Raw genomic sequence first — 19,163 nt, forward strand, 5'->3', positions numbered from 1 at the left:
AGGTGAGGGGTGAGGTGAGGAGTGAGGTGAGGGGTGAGGTGAGGGGTGAGGAGTGAGGTGAGGGGTGAGGTGAGGGTGAGGTGAGGAGTGAGGTGAGGGCTGAGGAGTGACGTGAGGAGTGACGTGAGGAGTGAGGTGAGGGGTGAGGTGAGGGGTGAGGTGAGGAGTGAGGGGTGAGGTGAGGAGTGAGGAGTGAGGTGAGGAGTGAGGTGAGGGGTGAGGTGAGGGTGAGGAGTGAGGTGAGGAGTGAGGAGTGAGGTGTGAGGTGAGGAGTGAGGTGAGGAGTGAGGTGAGGGGTTAGGTGAGGAGTGAGGTGAGGGGTGAGGTGAAGAGTGAGGGGTGAGGTGAGGAGTGAGGTGAGGAGTGAGGTGAGGGGTGAGGTGAGGAGTGAGGTGAGGGGTTAGGTGAGGAGTGAGGTGAGGGGTGAGGTGAAGAGTGAGGGGTGAGGTGAGGAGTGAGGTGAGGGGTGAGGGGTGAGGTCATGTTTTATGCAAAGCGCCCTCTTCGTGCCGCAAGGGACGCGCGTAACCATGGAGACGCCAGACGCCAGTGGGGGGGGGGGGGTAGCGGGGGGGGGGGTTCGCAGCGAGGGGGGGTAGCGGGGGGGGGGGGTAGCGAGGGGGGGGGCAAATTAAACATCAAACACCATCACCACCAACAGACCGTCCACGGTTTAACATGTCGAAGGCTTTCGCGACCAATATCATCCGCAATACAGGTTATTTTTTTGGTTGGGTTAGATCGCGTACATTTATAAATGTGTCGTTAAACCCGCCACCACCCGACGCAGCCAATTAGCAAAAGGGTTGTCACGTCAACAACGAATTTGCGTGTGTGTGTTTTTATAACTTTACACACTGCACAAAGGGACTCGTTTGAAATTGAGTCGAAGATTAATCATTATTATCCACCAAAGGCATAGATCCTCTCCCATATAGCCTCAAGAGACTGTCGGGGCAAGTGCTCGCACGGCAAATGAGGGGGTGGGTGGCCAGCAACCACGCCCGGTCGCCTTTGTCTCTCTCCCCAGTGCTGATATTGTTTACACACCACACCAGGTACTTATTTCAGGCAGAGACAACCTAGGGGAGGGACCCAGGACCGGTTCAGATAATCGTCACTGCTCTTGGCCGTGGACTGGGAATCGAACTGGGCTCGTGAGGTTTGCAGCGCAGCGCGCTCACCACTGGGCCACCGCTCCCCACGATCTCCAAACAACAACAACAACCGCCGTTCACCACTTAGTGGCGGCGTCGTCACTCCGGCGCCTGTGCCAGGCTACGTGCACTTTGAGGCCACGTGAAGTGTCGAAGGCTCGCCGCTGGCAGGAGGTTACGGAACGTACCCCGGCAGGTGCCATGGGTTGACTGAGATGACTGGCAGACGCATCAACCCCACACAAACACTGTCACTCACGCACACACACACGCACGCGCTCGCTCACATCACACAAAATCCCGTCTCACTGCAAGGACGCAATTTAACACGAGTCATAAACATCCCCATTTACGGATAAAATACATGGCGAGATTCACATTAAAAATCCAGACTCTTCTCTCTACAATCACAACAAGCCTCGTAACGCCGCAATAAAACACACACGCACGCGTGCGACACACACATACAGAACTCAATATAAGCCAATATAAAGTTCCCACGTATAGTCGTTCACAGACTGTTGGGGAAAGTAGCACGGTCGGCCACGTGCGGTGCGAAACAAGTTCAGCATACGGTCATACATGCCACCAATGTCATCACAATAACAAGCGCTCACACGCCACACACACACCCTGGACAACAACGCACACTGTGGAGCAGAAATCACAACGGACAGACAACACACACACACGCACAGATAAATGTCCCTCTTATAGCCTTGGCAGACTGATAGGGCAAGTGTTCTTAGCGAGCACCTATGAAGGCCGGCACGACATACGTGGGAGGTGGGCGGGTTTCAGCAGCCCCCTTTGTCTTCCCAGTTCCCGATGTTTACACATCGCACCAGTTGACTCATTTCGAGGCTGGTTCGATCTAGGAGAGGCCCACAAGCGTTGCAAATATTCGCCGCTGTCATTGGGTCCAGAGCGGTGAGTCCAACTCGGGGGGGTGGGGGGGGTCGTCGGATTCATAGCGCGGTGCTCCCCCTACGCACACACAGAGACGCACGCAGATTCGGGTGCGCACACACACACAGTCGCATGCGGTGTATGTCAACTTCGCTACGAACCTCGGTGAACCAAGTTCGATTGGCGGTCATGGCCGCACAAAATCCTCGGGCAAGTCTTCGGCCTCCCCTAAGTCGACTCGGCCTCAAACGAGGAGACCCCGACTCGGAGCGTAACTACGACGACTGCGACTTCCAGTCGGCCATGGCTGGGGAGGCAACGCCTTTGGAGCGTTCTTATTGTTGGAGTAGACCCAGCGTCGGCAAACCCCCGAACCCCCTTTTCCTGGACCCCCCCCCCCACCCCACAAAGTAACGTGACCCCTAGCCAAGCCGAGTGACCCCCACGCTGCTCAGCCCAGCGCTGCGGGTCGGTTGGCGGTGGATCACCGCGCAGATGTCGTCGTGAAACTCCCCTCTCGGCCGTGGCCGTGGAGGAAGGTGCCCTATCGCCATCTGTACGGGGGATACGGGGATACAGCGTTGCCCCCTCCGTCGCAAGGCGTGGGGTTTGTTGTTGTTGTTGTTGTTGCTGTTGTTGTTGCTGTTGTTGTTGCGGGCTCTAAGGTTTCATGGGCACGTGGGGAATAACACAGCACTCGTCCTGACAACAGCGGGGGGGAGGGGGGGGGTTCTTCACAATCCTGGCTGTCGCCTGATGAGGCTAGTTTGCGATTAGCGGCGAAACGTCGCGGCGCTCGAATTGTGAAAGTTGTGGCTCTACTCCCCAACACACCGCCGGTCTCTGCTGAACGAGTAACTAATTGAGCGCGTTTTGTTTCCGTGACAAATCCTCACTCATTGGCTGTGTCGGGTAGTGGCAGGTTTAACGACGCATTTATATTTACGCGATCTAACACAATATATAAAAACCCCATGTAGCCGCAGCAGCGAGGCCCTCCTCTAAAAGAGTCGTACGACCCGGCGTGGCTCTCCTGGACAAATAATGAACAAATCAAATTCTAATCGGTGAACCCTGGGTTCGGACTCGAACCCAGCGGGCAGGGCTGCTTGACTGGCGATAGCGGATGTGGTAGGAGTTGGCGTGGGGGGGGGGGTGTAACGGGACGCGGGGGGCGGGGGGAGTGATTGATGAACGCGTTAATGGGGGGCATAGGGCGCCCCGGCCAGCCAGGAGCGCGTTAATGAGCCGCTAACGAGGAGCGATGTCCCGCGGTCATGGCGCACCTACAGGCTCTGTCACTGCTGATGAAGCCACGTGAGGCGTTGCCGGGGTTGTGCGCCTGTGATCCTTCGGGAGGTTGTGATGCTGAGGGTGTGATGGCGTTGCTGTGATTGTGTGATCCCATGGGGGTGTGATGCCGTGAGTGTGATTGGGTGATGCTGCCGGGGGTGTGATGCAGAGGGTGCTATGCTCTGGGTGTGATGCTGAGGGTGTAACTGGGTAATGCTGCCGGGGGTGTGATGCTGAGGGTGCCATGCTGTGGGTGTGATGCTGAGGGTGCCATGCTCTGGGTGTGATGCCGTGGGTGGGGTTGGGTGATCCCGTAGGGGGTGTGATGCCGCGAGTGTGATACTGAGGATGTGCTACCGTGGGTGTGAGTGCGTGATGCCTGTTGCGCGTCTCCCGGGGTGCCCGGTTCGAGGCCTCGAGTGTTCCCGAGTCTAACGATGACCGCCTGGGCCCCCGCCGTGTCTCCCCCCCCAGGCCTGGCATGATGAGCGCACATCCCCTCGCGGGTCCCTGACTCCCGCCATGACCCCTCGGGCTGCCCTGCAGCCCGCGCTACCGCCGACGTGAGGAGCAACCTCCGTGACCGTCCCCCCCCCTCCCCCCGCGGGACCCACCCCTCGCCATCGAGGAGTGAGCCTCCAACCATGGCCTCGTCCCCTCCGCTCCACCTGCTGCCGCTGCTGCTGCTGCTGCTGCTCCTGCTGCTGGCGCCACCGGCCTGCCGCTCCGACTGCTGGTTCCTGGAGGGCGATCGCGAGTTCGTGTGGCAGGCGATCTGCAGCCAGAACCAGCCACCCTACGAGTCGATCCCGCCGCACATCAACAGCACGGTGATGGACATCAAGCTGAACAACAACAAGATCCGCTCCGTGCAGCACGCGTCGCTGCGGCGCTTCGTGAACCTCACGAACCTCGACCTCACGCACAACGCCATCGAGTCGATCGAGGACGGAGCCTTCTCGTCACAGAGGAACCTCCGGGTGCTCCGCCTGAGCCACAACCTCGTGGCGCGCCTCGACGAGGGCCTCCTGCGAGGCCTCGCCGGCCTCGAGAGCCTCTACCTGCAGTCGAACCGCATCGAAGCGGTGACCGCCACGGCCCTAAGGCCCTGCCCCCAGCTCGGCATCCTCGACGTGTCGGACAACCGCCTCGCGTGGCTGGACGAGCACGTTTTCGACGCGTCGCCCGCGCTGCGCTTGCTCAACCTTTCGGGCAACCCCTTCCACTGCGGCTGCACCCTGCTGCCCTTCCTGCGCTGGCTCTACTTCCAGCAGCCCCTGTGGGAGCCGCGGGCCACCTGCGAGCCGGGCCTCCTGCCGCTGCTGGGCGGCAACGACCGGCAGCAGCGCGGCGCGTACGAGCAACTCGCGCAAAACTGCTCGGCCGACTCGCAGCGCAGGCCCACGCTGCCGCCGCTGCCGGCCACGGTGCCGCCCGTGGACGACTGCGGCGGCGGAGGCGGAGGAGGCGACGGTTGCGGTTCGGCGGCGGGGCCGGAGTTCACGCCGGCTCCCGAGCCGCGCGTGCACGTCCAGTACACGGTGGAGGGCGCCCTGCCCAGGATGAGCGTCCAGTCGGTGGGGCCCACGTCGGCCGTGGTCGACATCCACATCCCGCGGGTGGGCAGCAGGATGTACATGCTGGTGCGCGGCAACGGCACCGCCTCCGAGGTGGTCAAGCACCTGCCGCTGACGGACGAGACGGTGAGCCTCAAGGACCTGCAGCCGGGCACCACCTACGTGTTCTGCGTGGCGTACGTGAAGGGCGGGCGGCGCGAGCACATCAAGTGCGCCGAGGTGGAGACGCGCCCGCGCGGCTGGTGGGACGCGGCCGCCTCCTCGGCGGTGCGCCACTACGCGATGACCACCCTCTACTGCCTCGCCGGCATGGCCTTCGTGCTGGGCGCCGTCTACTGCTGCCTGCGGCGGCGGCGGCGCCACGAGGAGCGGCAGCAGCAGCAGCGGAGCAAGTCGGCCACGCTCAAGAAGACGCTCGCCGACATGCGCCAGGGCTCGCAGACCGAGGCGGGCGGTGCCAGCTACCAGCTGCTGCCCACTAAGTCGGAGAGCGGCACGCCGACGCGCCCGCCGCCCGTCGCCGCCGCGGGCGCCCCGCCCGAGCCGGACGACGCGAAGGCGGCGGCAGAGGTGGTGGGCGACGCGCCCCGCACCGCCAAGGGCGACTACCTGGAGGTGCGTACGGGCGAGGGCGCCGGCGAGCTCGCCGCCGAGAGCCACGACGGTGGCGGCGGCGGCTGCAGGCGGCGGGGGGCGGAGGAGAGGCGCGACTCGGTGGCAGAGATCGCCACCATCGCCAAGGAGGTGGACAAGGTCAATCGCATCATCAACAACTGCATCGACGCGCTCAAGTCCGAGGCGGGCGCCACCGCTCCTCTGGGGGGCCCGGAGCCCCCCGCCGGGCCCCCCGCCCCGAGCGCGTCGCGGGGGGCCGAGGAACGGGTCGTCCCAGGACCCCCTCCGACCGCCGCCATCGCCGTCTCTGCCTCGTCCTCCTCCTACGGGGACCCCTACGGCCCCGCGCCGCAAAAGAGTTTCCTGCCCGAGCATTCGCCGCGCCGCCCCGGGCCCCGCCCCGCGGGGGGGCGCCCGCACTGCGACCCCGCGTACGGGGCCCCCCAGGGCGGCGGCGGGGAGCCGAGGGGCACGGGGGGGGCGGCGGGGGGGGGTGGCGGGGGGGGCCCACGACAGGGGCCCCCGAGGCGGACGCGCCCCCGTGCAGCGAGGCGGCTCCGTGACATCCACCGTGTCCACGCGCCTGGAGGCCCAGGGCCCCGACGGCCACCGCCACTCCTACCCGGGGCCCCTGCAGCAGCAGCAGCAGCAGCAGCCGCCCCCGTACACCCAGCACCAGCAGCAGCAGCTGCAGCAGCAGCAGCAGCAGCTGCAGCTCCAGCAGCAGCAGAAACTGCAGCAGCAGCAGCTGGCGCTCCGGCACGGCACGCTGGGGCTGCGCTCCCCGAGCCTCGTGCCGGGAGTGCCGCTCCCCCCGCGCGCCCGTCATGAGCGCCCTCGGTTGCGCCGTCCCCGTGCCCCCCACGGTGGCGCTCCCCCTGCAGCAGCAGCCGCAGCAGCATCTGCAGCAGCAGCAGCTGCAGCAGCAGCAACAGCAGCTGCAGCAGTATCATCACCAGCAGCAGCAGCAGCAGCCGCAGCAACAGGCCAGGAGCGCCTACTGTCAGCTGTCCCCACGCTCGCAGCGCTCGGGGTACTACTCCAGCCCCGAGTACTCGGCGAAGAGCGTGCAGAAGATCTGGGTCCGATTCAAGCCGCAACAACAGCAGCAGCAGCAGCAGCAGCAGCCGCAGCAGCAGCAGCAGCAGCAGCCGCAGCACAAGAAGGTGGAGGAGGAGCATATGGCGGCGGGACACGCGCTCAAGATGAAGGTTCAGCTCGCCACGGATGAGGACCTCCATGACATCCTGGACTTCTGGAAAGGCGTCTCAGCGCAGCAGAAGCCATGAGGGCTCGCTCGGCGCATGGGGTTGTGGGGGATTTGTGGAGGGAGTGGGGGGCCACAGAGCCAGGGGGTTCCGTGGTGGGGGCCCTGGAGTGGACCTCCCCCACCACCACCCCCCGTTTTTTGGTGATCATCAATCGGGACCCCCCCCCCCACTACCACCACTCCCCCGATCCCCTCCGCGTGAGCGATTGGAGTTGTTTGTTTAAGCGCGGGGGGGGGGAGGCACTGAGATTAATTGCCCCCCCCCCTCTACCACCGGAGAAGCGGGGAGACCCGGGTCATGGAAGGGGTCACCGCTATTGTTATCCGCAGCAGCCGCGGGCACTGTGGGCGATTCCGAGGCGCGAGTTTGCTCCGACCTTGAACCCGGGGCTCGTAACGGCTGACGCCTGCCGGTGCCCAGACGCGGGGTGGTGTTGACATCAACTCGCGAAGGGGGTCGGGTCAACCCCCGGGTTCCCTCTACCCCCCCCCATCCCCCCAACGCTGTCCCCCAAGCCCACGACCCCCCCCCCATCCCCCGCGTGGCTGCTCGCTCCTCACTGTTGCATGAAGCGTGGATTTGCGTTGATAGCGGCAGCCGCAAACTTCCCCCCCCTTCCCCCGCCCGCACCCCCGGGCTATCCTCCTGACCCCCCCCCCCTGCACCCCCCCCCCTCCTTGACCTCTCCCCTTGACCTCTCCCTGCCCCGCCCGCCCCGCCCCTCAGTGTTGTTGGGCTTCGCGGTGGAAGCTGCGATTGACGCTGCTGCCTTCCACGGTTGTGGCCGGGGCCTGAATGACGCACAGCCCCCCCCGACCCCCACCCCCACCCCGCCGTAGTTTATGGGATTAGTTTGTACGGCCGCTAATTTTGGGCAAAGGGTAGAGAGAGAGAGGCAGCGGCAACCCGGTGGCTCTTCCATCACGTTTCGGCGGTGGGGGTGGGTGGGTGGGGTGGGAGAAGAAATAAAAACCTCGTTCCGCCTTCGCACAAATTACGACCCCTTCGGATCCAATTCCCCGGGCTGGGCTGGGCAGGCCGGGAGAGTTTCCCGTCGATTTTTTTGCGGGAAAGATGCCCCCCCCCACACCCCACCCGCCCACCCCCCCCTCCCACCCCCCTCCACCCCCACCCCCCCACCCCCCCCCCTGCGAGCAAATGATTCACGCGTGCCCCGTGCGCGTGTCTCGCGTCTCGCTCGGGACCCGCACTTCCTTCAAGATTTTAACAGCAAAGGGGAGTAGCTTTGTGACGTCGCGGTGACGTCATCAATCGATTGTGTATCCCCTTCAAGGCCACCCACCCCCCCACCCCCGTTATAGCATCAAAATCGATAATTTATTCCTCCGTTCATACCTTTTACGATGACGTCCTGAGCTTGATTATTTACGTATTGACGCCTGTTGCTGTGACGTCACAAACGATTATTTATTGCCGCGTTCAAACCTTGTTACGATGACGCCACACATCGATTATTTATTACATCTTCAGCCTTTCTTGGTAACGGCGTTGTAAGTCGACTATTTATGATCGTGTTCAAACCTATTGCGACGACGTCATAGGTATATTATTGCCGTGTTCAACTTTGTTGCTATGACGTCATACGCCGATTGTTTCATTACCTTATCCCAACCCCGTTATGACGTCAGGTAATTGATAATTTCTTATGACCGTGTTCGTTTACAGAGGCGATTGCGCCGGTGACCCACGACCCCCCCAACTCGGGCGCGCACACCTCCACGCGGGTGTGTGGAGTGTCTGGTACGTGAGGGGCCGTCCATAAATGACGTCACGCACCTGGGGGGGGGGGGGTTCAGACATTTGTGACGATGTGTGACGAGGGGGGGGGGGGTTGAGAAATGTGACGTCACATCAAAATGCGCAACTTTAAATAAATATAGACAACACGTTCTACTTAATTAAATAGACTTTTTAATAAATGTTTTCTCCTACAACATCAGAGTGCAGCGCCACATTAAATACGCACTACAATGACAATAGTTTAAAGCGATTTGAAGCATGCTTTATTTTTAAAAAATAATTATGGGTTTGGGGGGGGGGGACAGACCTTTCTGACGTCATATTTCAGGGGGGGTCTGACTTTTTGTGACGCCGTGTGACGAGGGGGGGGGGCAAAAATCGTCCAAAATCGCGTGACGTCATTTATGGACGGCCCCTAAGGTGTGTGCGTGCCTGTGTGTATGTACGTACGATTGTTGGTGTGTACGTGTGTGTGCGTGTGTGCGTGTGTGTACGTGTGTGTGCGTGTGTACGTGTGTGTGCGTGTGTACGTGTGTGTGCGTGTGTGTACGCGTGTGTGTACGTGTGTGTGCGTGTGTGCGTGTGTGTGTGCGTGTGTGTGTACGTGTGTGTACGTGTGTGTGTACGTGTGTGTGTACGTGTGTGTACGTGTGTGTACGTGTGTACGCGTGGCTGGTGGAGAGCGCTAATACAGCGGTTAGCGCAACCGTGCTACACATGCAGCTAGCCCAGTTCGATTCCTGCTCACGACCGATAACAGAATCCGGCACTGAGCATGCCCTAGGTCGACTCGGCCTCAAATACGTTTCGTAGTGGCCATGTGTAATCATAGCCACGAGGAAGACAAAGGCGGCCGGGCGTGGCGCTGGCTACCCACCCCCTCGTGTGCCGTGGCGGCCTTTATCGGTGCTCGCTAACAGCACTTGCCCCGTAGGTCTGCTAAAGGTCTGCTAAAGGCTATACGGGGGGTCGATGTAATGTTGTTTGTCATCGTGGTTGAGGCGCTTGCGCTCCGAGCCGCCTGAGTTCGATCCCCTCACACAGTTAACATCAGTATAGAAGGCCTCCTCCCCTCCAGGTGGATTCAACCACGCGACGTGTAAAGTGTCAGAACTAGGAAGACAAAGGCGGCCGGGGGGGAATTGTTCTACCCTGCAGCATCCTGCCGTGCGCCGTGCTCGGACGTAATGGGTGCTCGCTAACAGCAGCACTTTCCCCAACAGCATGTTGATGACTATAGAAGGGTTTACTATGTGTGGACTGAGATATCATTTTACAAGTGGCAGTGGGTCTGAGGGAGTTGGGGGGGCTTAAACTAAACGAAACTATGTTTTATGTTACAAGGGAAGGCTCACTGAGCTGTATTTTTCAGAAGCGACCTTGCTATCACAAATGACAGCTTAGCGAAGCGGCTTATCACATGGAAACGTTTCGCAGCCTAAACGCGTGACGTTGATTCTAAATGTGGAGGGGAAAACCGGAGATCCCGGAGAAAAAATCCACGCGACCACGGGGGGAGAGAGAGAGAGACGCAAACTCCAAATATACAACAGGCGTCAGAGTCGGGATTGCACCCACGACCTCCTGTGTACCAGGAGAGGTAGTTAACATCTCGCCACTATGACTGGTGAGAGAGGAGGGGGGGGGGCAGGAAGACGCTGTCGCCTGGAGGAGTTTGATTCCCCGACTCAGATTGCGCTCTGATTTACAACGAGCATAATTACAAAAACACATTCCCTCTTTTGCCGAAGAAATATGTCAAGCATCACCGCATCCCCCCCCACCTCCTCCAAAAACATTATCTCTCTGCCCCCGAGCAAAGCTCTATAGATAGCTCGCTATATAGAGAACATTGCGTTCGTAATGAACGCTATGTGTTATCTTTGACAGTAAACAATGCCGATCAATAACAACAACGATAATTCATACCACCACCCATCGTCGTCGTCACCGCCGCCGCCCACGTGCGTGTCAGCCGGGCTGTGCCACGTGGCCTTTCCTGTGCCACGTGGTCTTTCCTGTGCCACGTGGGCTGCTCCGTCATCCAGCTCAGAGGGGGAGGGGCGTTGGCGAGGCCTGGTGGATCGCTGCACACAGCGTTGCCCGAAACTCCTGGGTGCAGCAAAGTGTGCGAGCTCATTTATTTGTTTGTATCTGCCCCCCCTCCCTATTCGAATGGGATACTCGCAGGGGCTCGGCAAACCAAAATAACAAGAAGTGGCATTTTTTGTTCGAATTCGCTGACAAAACAATTCAATATTTCGAGAGCTACAATGCCATGTGAACAACGTCACAAAGCAGTCGTTTTAAAGGGCCGCAGGTTTGCCGACCCCCTGGGATAGAGTGTTGCCCCCTCGCATGCAACGCGGGTTTTCACCGGGCGCTCCAGTTTCCTCCCGCACATAAACACCCGTGTATTGGCTGATAACACCTTCGTGTATAGAGGGCGGCAGAGTTCGGAGGTGAAATTGGTTCCTCGTCGCGCCTCTGAGTCGTCCTCTCTCTCTCTCTCTGTGTCTCCTCTTCGAGAGTGAGCGACTACCGTCAGACTGCGGCACGGCACAAAAGTATTATTATTTTGAAGGGGACGTACAGATGCATTGATTCATTAACCAATTAATCTATTCTTAAGGCTCACGATACAATAATACAACCGCGTGCCACGTCTAGGTTCACCGCGGCTCAACAAAACAATGACAGACGAGCAAATATACAATCGCGTTCCTCAATCGAATGGCGGTTGTGGGTCACGGGCAGAGGCGCAGGCCCTGCAACTGCCCTGCGCGCGCCACTGCTAGTGTAAAGGCCCTTCTTTTAGAAAGAGATCGAACACGGACAAGCCTATCGAGAGGGTATTTTGCCTACTTCTTCCATGGCTGGCCAGATGTCTCGGAACATATTTTTTTAAGGGAAAGAGAAGTTGACGGAGGGGGTTAAATTCAGTCAGATGGAGTAGGAGGGGGGGGGGGGTCTCCCACTGTTCCCACGTGGTTCCACGTACGGTGTGCGATTGAAGGTGTGCACGTGCGTACGACCTGTGTGTGTGTGAATGTTTGAAGGCGCGCATGTCTGTCTGTGTGTATGTATGCGTGAGCGGGGAGCGGTAGTGTAGTGGTTAGCGCACTGCGCTACAAACCTGGCGGACCCGGGTTCGATTCTCGCTCACGGCCAACACCGATGACGATTATCTGAACTGGTCCTTGGGCCTCCCTTAGGTCGTCGCAGTCTCAAAAGCGTACCTGGTGTGAGATGTGTGAGCATCGCCACTAGGGAGACAAAGGCGGCCGGGCGTGGTGTTGGCCACCCACCCCTCGTGTGTCGTATTGGCCTTCATAGGTGCTCGCTAACAGCACTTGCCCCAACAGTTTGTTAAGGGTAGTCGGGGGGATCTTTGTCTTTTTTTACGTGTGAGAGAACCTACGTGTGCATGTATGTGTATGCGTGTGTGTGTGTGGGTGTATATTTTGTCTTGGTATGTCCGCCCGTTGAGATGATATATTCTATATATACACACACACAGTAACATTTATCGTCTGGATTTTCCACGTGGTGTAATCCAGGTGCGAGTGGGAAGCGATTTTCGCTGCGCCGGGCAAATCTCGGGGGTCGTCTTTTCGGCGACAGCATTTTCCCCGGGGGGCTGTTTTTATTTTTCCTTTATTTCTTCCTTCCTCCCTCTCCTTTTCGTTTTTTTCCACCGAAACCCACGCGTATACAGTATACACATACTGCATACAGTATATATATCGGCTTTATTCGTAGATATATATGTACACGCATGTATACAGTGTATATGGAGCATATGCAGTGCATATGCAGGTCCACAGGGGCCCCCCACCCTGATTATCTTGCCCCCCCTCTCTCCTGCCCCCCACCCCCTCGTGCCCCCTGGCCGGGTCTCAGGGGCCCCGAGCCCCTTTTGGGGGGGGGGCGGCAGCGGGGGGGGGGGGGGTTGCTATTGTCGGGGGTACCTGGTGTTTGTATTGAGGCGTGTCGGTTTCTGTGGCGATGGGAGTGGGGATCCGGGGAATCGGGGAAATCTAGGACCCCCGAATCGTGACCTCACACACCCCCCGCCCCCACCATCGCGACCCCTGGTTACGTGCGGGGGGGGGGGTCCCTGGGGTCATGACCTCACGGGGTTCTAGATCCCCCCTTCCCCCCACGGCTGCTCGATACCCCCCCCTCCTTCTGAACCCCCCTCAACACTACCCCGCAACCTCCAATACCACCCCCCACCAGCCCCCTCCCTCTCCCTCCCAGCATTCATGACTCCCTAACCAACCCAGCAGCCTCCCCCCACACCACTAGGCGTGTAACGATTAATCGAATCGATAACATCGATTGTTGAGCTCAGGGATACGTGCATCGTATCGGGAGCGTACGAATCGATTCCATTCCCGGCTCATGCGTGGCATGCATGAGTATATACTTGCTCGTTTATTCAGCAAGTAGATATACAGGATACATATACTTTATTTGCGCAAGTGTTTTGTTGTTGCCCGCACTGTATATGTATCTGTGAGCCCAGTCCATCACCTCCGCGAATTCCACGCGGCCACCCCGTGAATGTTCGGTCTTCGGGCCTTTTGTAGTTTTTTATTTATTTATTATGAACAGAAGTTTCAGATATCCATTCGAGGAGGAGTGTATCCCCGATTTGTTTGTTGATGGATCGGGAAATTATGGCCTTCGATAAGGACATTTTCGATTATCCGAAAATGAAAAAAAAAATCCCGGGGATAATTTTTTTTCGAGTTTGAAAAATATGACGTCACGTGGGAAATGTGACGTCACAGGGGAGGGCAATATGGCGTCACGAGCGCGTGGCGTCCTCATGGCGTCCTCGTGGCATCGGATGACCTCACTTGTCTTGTCAAACTCTCACACTGTCAAATGATTGGAAACATCCGATACAGTATCTGAAACTTCTGATATCGTGGCGTTTAATGGGGGTCATTCATTGACCCGTCGAGAACGCAATTCAACCAAATATTAATACTGTATTCATAATGATCCTTACGAATAATAATGATAATGCGTCTGATATCATGTGCGTGCATTCCAGTCGTGCCGTTAATCATGATTATCAGCGATATTATAGTGCCGTGAAGGATTCAAAACGTTCCGTTCATCCTCATTAGTTGTTCAGAGACAGCGTTTTGCTGGCTTGAAAACCCAATTAAGGTCAAATTACCGGGGGATAAATGCCCCGTGCCGCCCTTCCCCCGCGGTCTTCGTTGGTTTACCGCCATCGGGGCCCTGTAGCGTCGTGCCGATGCTGCCTCTAAGAGTCACACGGCTACGGATTCCACACAGACCACGAGGGCCAATAAAATACAAATATCGATCAAGACTTCGCATTGAGACAATCGAATCGTGGAGGGGGTGAATCGTTACCAGCCTAGCCACCCCACGCCCCCCACCCAATCCCCCCCCTTTCCCCCTCTGCACCGCGTAGAGCCGCGAGCCCCCGTCCCAGAGCCACAATAAAGAGACCGGAAACATTACGACTGTGCAGGCGTGGTCTGTACAGGTGTGGTCCGTGCAGGTGTGTTATGTGCGTGCAGGTGTGGAGTATTTATAAGTGTGTGCAGGCGTAGGGTGTGCATGTGGGGGTATGTGCAGGTGTGCAATGCACAGGTCAAGTGCCAGATGTTTAATGGCAAAGCGGCGTGACCGTTGTGTCCGACGCTGGCGGCAATTGAAGCAGTGGGTTGGAAACTCCATGTTACTTTGTCGGGGTTTTCAGTGTGTTTCGATGCGGCAGATGCGTCGGCCGCGCGGCCTTTCCCACGGAGGGTGGAGCGGTTCTGACCGCAGCGGCGCGCAATTGAAGCCAACAACAACGACGACGACGACTCACGGTGCCCGCACACCACGGCAGAACCCCACCGCGGACACCACAGCGACAGCACGCGTAGACAATCAATAATGCAGCAACGACGACACGAATCTCCATGCTCGCTACGGTCATTAATAACGGATCACATAAACAAAGATGATAACAAGTGCTGTTAGCGAGCACCTATGAAGGCCGGCACGGCACACGAGGGGGTGGGGTGGCCAGCAACACGCCCGACCGCCTTTGTCTCCCCAGTGGCGATGTTCGCACACCGCACCTGGCACTCATTCGAGGCTGAGTCGACCTAAGGGGAGGCCCAGGACCGGTTTAGATAATCGTCGCTGTTGTTGTCCGTGAGCGGGAATCGCGCGTAATGGACCACGTGAATTCGAACACATCGAGTCGGGCTGAGCCACCCAACTCGCTCTCGAGTCTCGCGCCAGGGCTCGGCAACCTGCGGCTCTGGAGCCGCACGCAGTGGCTCTTTAAGGACTTCTCCGTGACGTTCATTTCACACGGAATTGTGGCTCTTGAAATATTGTTTTATTTTTTTTAGACAAATTTTTTTTGTTTTTACCGAATTCGAAAAAAAAGTGGCTCTTCGTGTTATTTCGGTTGCCGATCCCTTGCCTGGTCTAGACCATCACAGCTCCAACGATTCCCCAAAGACGAGTAGATATAGCAAGATAGAGGTACAGGCCTGCAATTGCTGATGCCACCTGCCGACAGAAGGTACTTTACCTGCAGCCGGAGCTCCAGCGAGTACCCCCACGCCCCCCCCCCCCCCCCCCCACGTTTGGCCAACTCCTTCACACGCTGGCGCGACAATTTACCCCACAAGCGGTGTGTGCCAATCGTTGTGGGATGCGGGTGACGTCATCACCGCGCACTTGCGTCAGGCAGCCAGCCAGCCAGCAAAACTTCCTTCGCTGCCACCTCCCAGGTGACCGACGGATGCGGCCGCGGTGTGAGGGTTCGAACGCGCCACTTGCGATCCGGAGGTCGCCCCTTTGACCTCCTGGCGCGGTGACAAACAATGGGATTTGAAGTTTTCGTGACTGCAAGGATCGATATTCTTTGGTTCTGTCGGTAAAATCACGTAGGTGAAAAAATAAAATAACGTCGTGATTTCATGTATTTACTTTTATTTTTCACCTACGTGACTTTACCGAAAGAACCAAAGAATATGAAAACGATGGGGCCAAGATTCGTATTCACTCCCACCAGCAACGCAAACGGCTCCACCACCACTACCACCACCACCACAGAGTCAATATCGATTGGCAGGCCGCATGTGGCGCTGGTGCTTGGCTCACCTGAAGTGTACTCCCACCTCTTCCAATACGTCCGGCCAGCGTTGGAAGAGTAGGCCAAGATATAATCTACTAGAGGGCCTCTCTAGTGGAGTGTTGGGAGGAAAGGGGGGGGGGAGGGAGCTTTCTGCCAGGAGTGGCATCAGCAAGAAATTGCAGGGCTGCACCTTAATCTCTTGGCGACCTCGCAGCCCATGTCCACACAACAACAGCCTGGACGCGTGGCTGAGCTGTGCCTCGAACAGCTGAAGAGCTGCCGATGATGCTGCACGTGGCTGTTGCCTCGAACTCAGCACTCTGTGCGCGTGTGTGGAGGCAGCAGCAAGGGTTGGTGGCTCACCGCGCAGATGTTGCTGTGGAACTCCCCCCCACCCCCCTTGCCGTGGGTGAGTGCCGAGGGAGGTGCCATCTACCCCTGGCTCGCCAGCAGAAGGCGCTACATCAAAGCGCGGACTAATCGCCATCTGTATCCATCTGTACGGGGATATCGCGTTGCCCCCTCGCACAAGACGTGGGGTTTTTTTTTTATATCCGAGTGCTCCGGTTTCCTCCTCCCCACGTGTGTATAATAGCGCACACGAGTCATCATTGTTTTGGCTGAAAACGTCTTCAAATAAAATAAAAGCCGGGCAGGCGGGTAGGAAGGACCCTGCTAGAACAAGCGGGGGGGGGGGGGCAGAGTCAGGTCGGAACAAAATGCCTCGTGCGCGCGTTCCGTCGTGTTCCTGTGCCGGAGTGTTCGCTGTTTATCGGTGTTGTTTACTGTTTACTGTGGCGGTTAGTTTCTTATCGCGGGGACGGTTTTCTTTCTTTATTTTTATTGTTACGGCGGTGTTTATATTCTTTCCCGGCGGCAAAGCGGAGAGAAGGCTTCGGTGACGTCGGTGTGGAGGAAGATCGCCATCACCCCCCCCCTCCTCCTCTCTCCTCCTCGTCAACACATCGTCGTCGTCTGTCAAATGCCTCTTCTTTCTCCTAGGCACCTCCGCCTCCTAGCATCCCCCCCTCCCCCCCTCGTCCCCGTCTCGTCCCCCCCCCCCTCCTCCTCCGTGATCGCCGCACCCTCTCTGCTCGTCTCGCACTCGGGATGAGACATCGGAGCACGATAAACGCGCGCGCGCTCCTGAGAGCGGTCTGATGGAAGTGAGGGGCGGGGATTGGGGGGCGTGAGGGTTCAGCCCCCACCCCCCACTCCCCCCGTGTTTGTTTATCCGCTTTGAAGCGGCGCGAGGCCCCTCCACTAATTGGCGTCAATCACGCGACGCGTCTACGAGCACAGAAGGGAACACAACACGCAACACCACACAGACCATGCATACCATACACACCACACACCATGCATACCATACACACCACACAAACCACACACACACACCACACACACACACCACACACCACACACACCACACAAACCACACACCATACACACCATGCATACCATACACCACACACACCACACACACCATGCATACCATACACCACACACACCACACACACCACACACACCATACACACCATACACCACACACTACACACCACACACACCACACACCACACAAACCATTCATACCATACACCACATAAACCACACACCACACACCATACACACCACACACTTTACACACCACACACACCACACACCATATAAACCACATACACCACACACACCACACACCATACACACCATGCACACCACACACACAACACACCATACACCCCACAACATACACACTATACACCACACTATACACAACACACACCATACACACTATACAACACACCATACACTATACCTACACTATACACACAACACACCATGCACACCATACACAACACACGCTACACACACCATATACACCGTACACATCATACACACTATGCATATACAAAATAATACACACCATACACGTCATACACAACACACAGACCCTACACCACACCATACACAGTATACACACCACACACAACATACACCCCACAAGTCCACACACCCCATTTTATAACAACCGTCGTTCACCACTAAGTGGCGATAACGTAACCACGGTTCTTGTGCCAGGCTAGGTGCACTTTGATGCTATCGCGTGCAGTGTCGAAGGCTCACCTGCAAGAGGTCACGGGACAGACAGACCCAGGTGCCGTGGGCTGACTGGCCGAGAAGACTGAGAAGACCGAGAAGACCGAGAAGACCGAGAAGACCGAGAAGACTGAGAAGACTGAGAAGACTGAGAAGACCGAGAAGACCGAGAAGACTGAGAAGACTGAGAAGACCGAGAAGACCGAGAAGACTGAGAAGACCGAGAAGACCGAGAAGACCGAGAAGACTGAGCAGACTGAGAAGACTGAGAAGACTGAGAAGACCGAGAAGACCGAGAAGACTGAGAAGACCGAGAAGACTGAGAAGACCGAGAAGACCGAGAAGACCGAGAAGACTGAGAAGACCGAGAAGACCGAGAAGACTGAGAAGACTGAGCAGACTGAGAAGACTGAGAAGACCGAGAAGACCGAGAAGACCGAGAAGACCGAGAAGACCGAGAAAACCGAGAAGACTGAGCAGACTAAGAAGACTGAGAAGACTGAGAAGACTGAGAAGACCGAGAAGACCGAGAAGACCGAGAAGACTGAGCAGACCGAGAAGACTGAGAAGACCGAGAAGACCGAGAAGACCGAGAAGACCGAGAAGACCGAGCAGACCGAGAAGACCGAGAAGACTGAGAAGACCGAGCAGACCGAGAAGACCGAGAAAACCGAGAAGACTGAGCAGACTGAGAAGACTGTGAAGACTGAGAAGACCGAGAAGACTGAGAAGACCGAGAAGACTGAGAAGACCGAGCAGACCGAGAAAACCGAGAAGACTGAGAAGACTGAGAAGACTGAGAAGACCGAGCAGACCGAGAAGACCGAGAAGACCGAGAAGACCGAGAAGACTGAGAAGACTGAGAAAACCGAGAAGACTGAGCAGACTGAGAAGACTGTGAAGACTGAGAAGACCGAGAAGACTGAGAAGACCGAGAAGACTGAGAAGACCGAGCAGACCGAGAAGACCGAGAAACCGAGAAGACCGAGAAGACTGAGAAGACTGAGAAGACCGAGAAGACTGAGAAGACTGAGAAGACTGAGAGAGAAACCGAGAAGACTGAGAAGACCGAGAAGACCGAGAAAACCGAGAAGACTGAGAAGACCGAGAAGACCGAGAAGACCGAGAAGACTGAGAAGACCGAGAAGACCGAGAAGACCGAGAAGACTGAGAAGACTGAGAAGACCGAGAAGACTGAGAAGACTGAGAAGACCGAGAAGACCGAGAAGACCGAGAAGACCGAGAAGACCGAGAAGACTGAGAAGACTGAGAAGACCGAGAAGACCGAGAAGACTGAGAAGACTGAGAAGACCGAGAAGACCGAGAAGACCGAGAAGACCGAGAAGAC

At 57.5% G+C, this 19,163-nt stretch overlaps 2 protein-coding genes across 2 annotated transcripts; both read left to right on the top strand.

The window, feature by feature from the left end:
- Positions 1-3,692: 3,692 nt before the first annotated feature.
- Positions 3,693-7,464, top strand: LOC144955206 (protein phosphatase 1 regulatory subunit 29-like). Its single transcript, XM_078885511.1, has 2 exons — positions 3,693-6,022; positions 6,118-7,464. Exons 1-2 carry the CDS (start codon positions 4,004-4,006, stop codon positions 6,838-6,840), a joined length of 2,742 nt encoding a protein of 913 aa, XP_078741637.1. The 5' UTR covers positions 3,693-4,003; the 3' UTR covers positions 6,841-7,464.
- Positions 7,465-16,878: 9,414 nt separating this feature from the next.
- Positions 16,879-18,900, top strand: LOC144955205 (uncharacterized; the record flags this gene model as incomplete). Its single annotated transcript, XM_078885510.1, has 2 exons — positions 16,879-16,884; positions 17,900-18,900. Coding segments are annotated over exons 1-2 (1,007 nt in total), but the record flags the coding sequence as incomplete, so codon positions are not given.
- Positions 18,901-19,163: the final 263 nt, after the last annotated feature.

Source organism: Lampetra fluviatilis, unplaced genomic scaffold (genome assembly GCF_964198595.1).
Source record: "Lampetra fluviatilis unplaced genomic scaffold, kcLamFluv1.1 SCAFFOLD_1363, whole genome shotgun sequence".
Classification (NCBI taxonomy): domain Eukaryota; kingdom Metazoa; phylum Chordata; class Hyperoartia; order Petromyzontiformes; family Petromyzontidae; genus Lampetra; species Lampetra fluviatilis.

What these genes read in the sequence shown, in the direction of transcription:
- LOC144955206 (XM_078885511.1), top strand. Translation starts at nt 4,004, where the DNA reads ATGGCCTCGTCCCCTCCGCTCCACCTGCTGCCGCTGCTGCTGCTGCTG. An exon ending in GCGGCGGGGAGCCGAGGGGC is followed by an intron (nt 6,023 to 6,117) that starts ACGGGGGGGGCG and finishes GCTCCGTGACAT; the next exon opens with CCACCGTGTCCACGCGCCTG.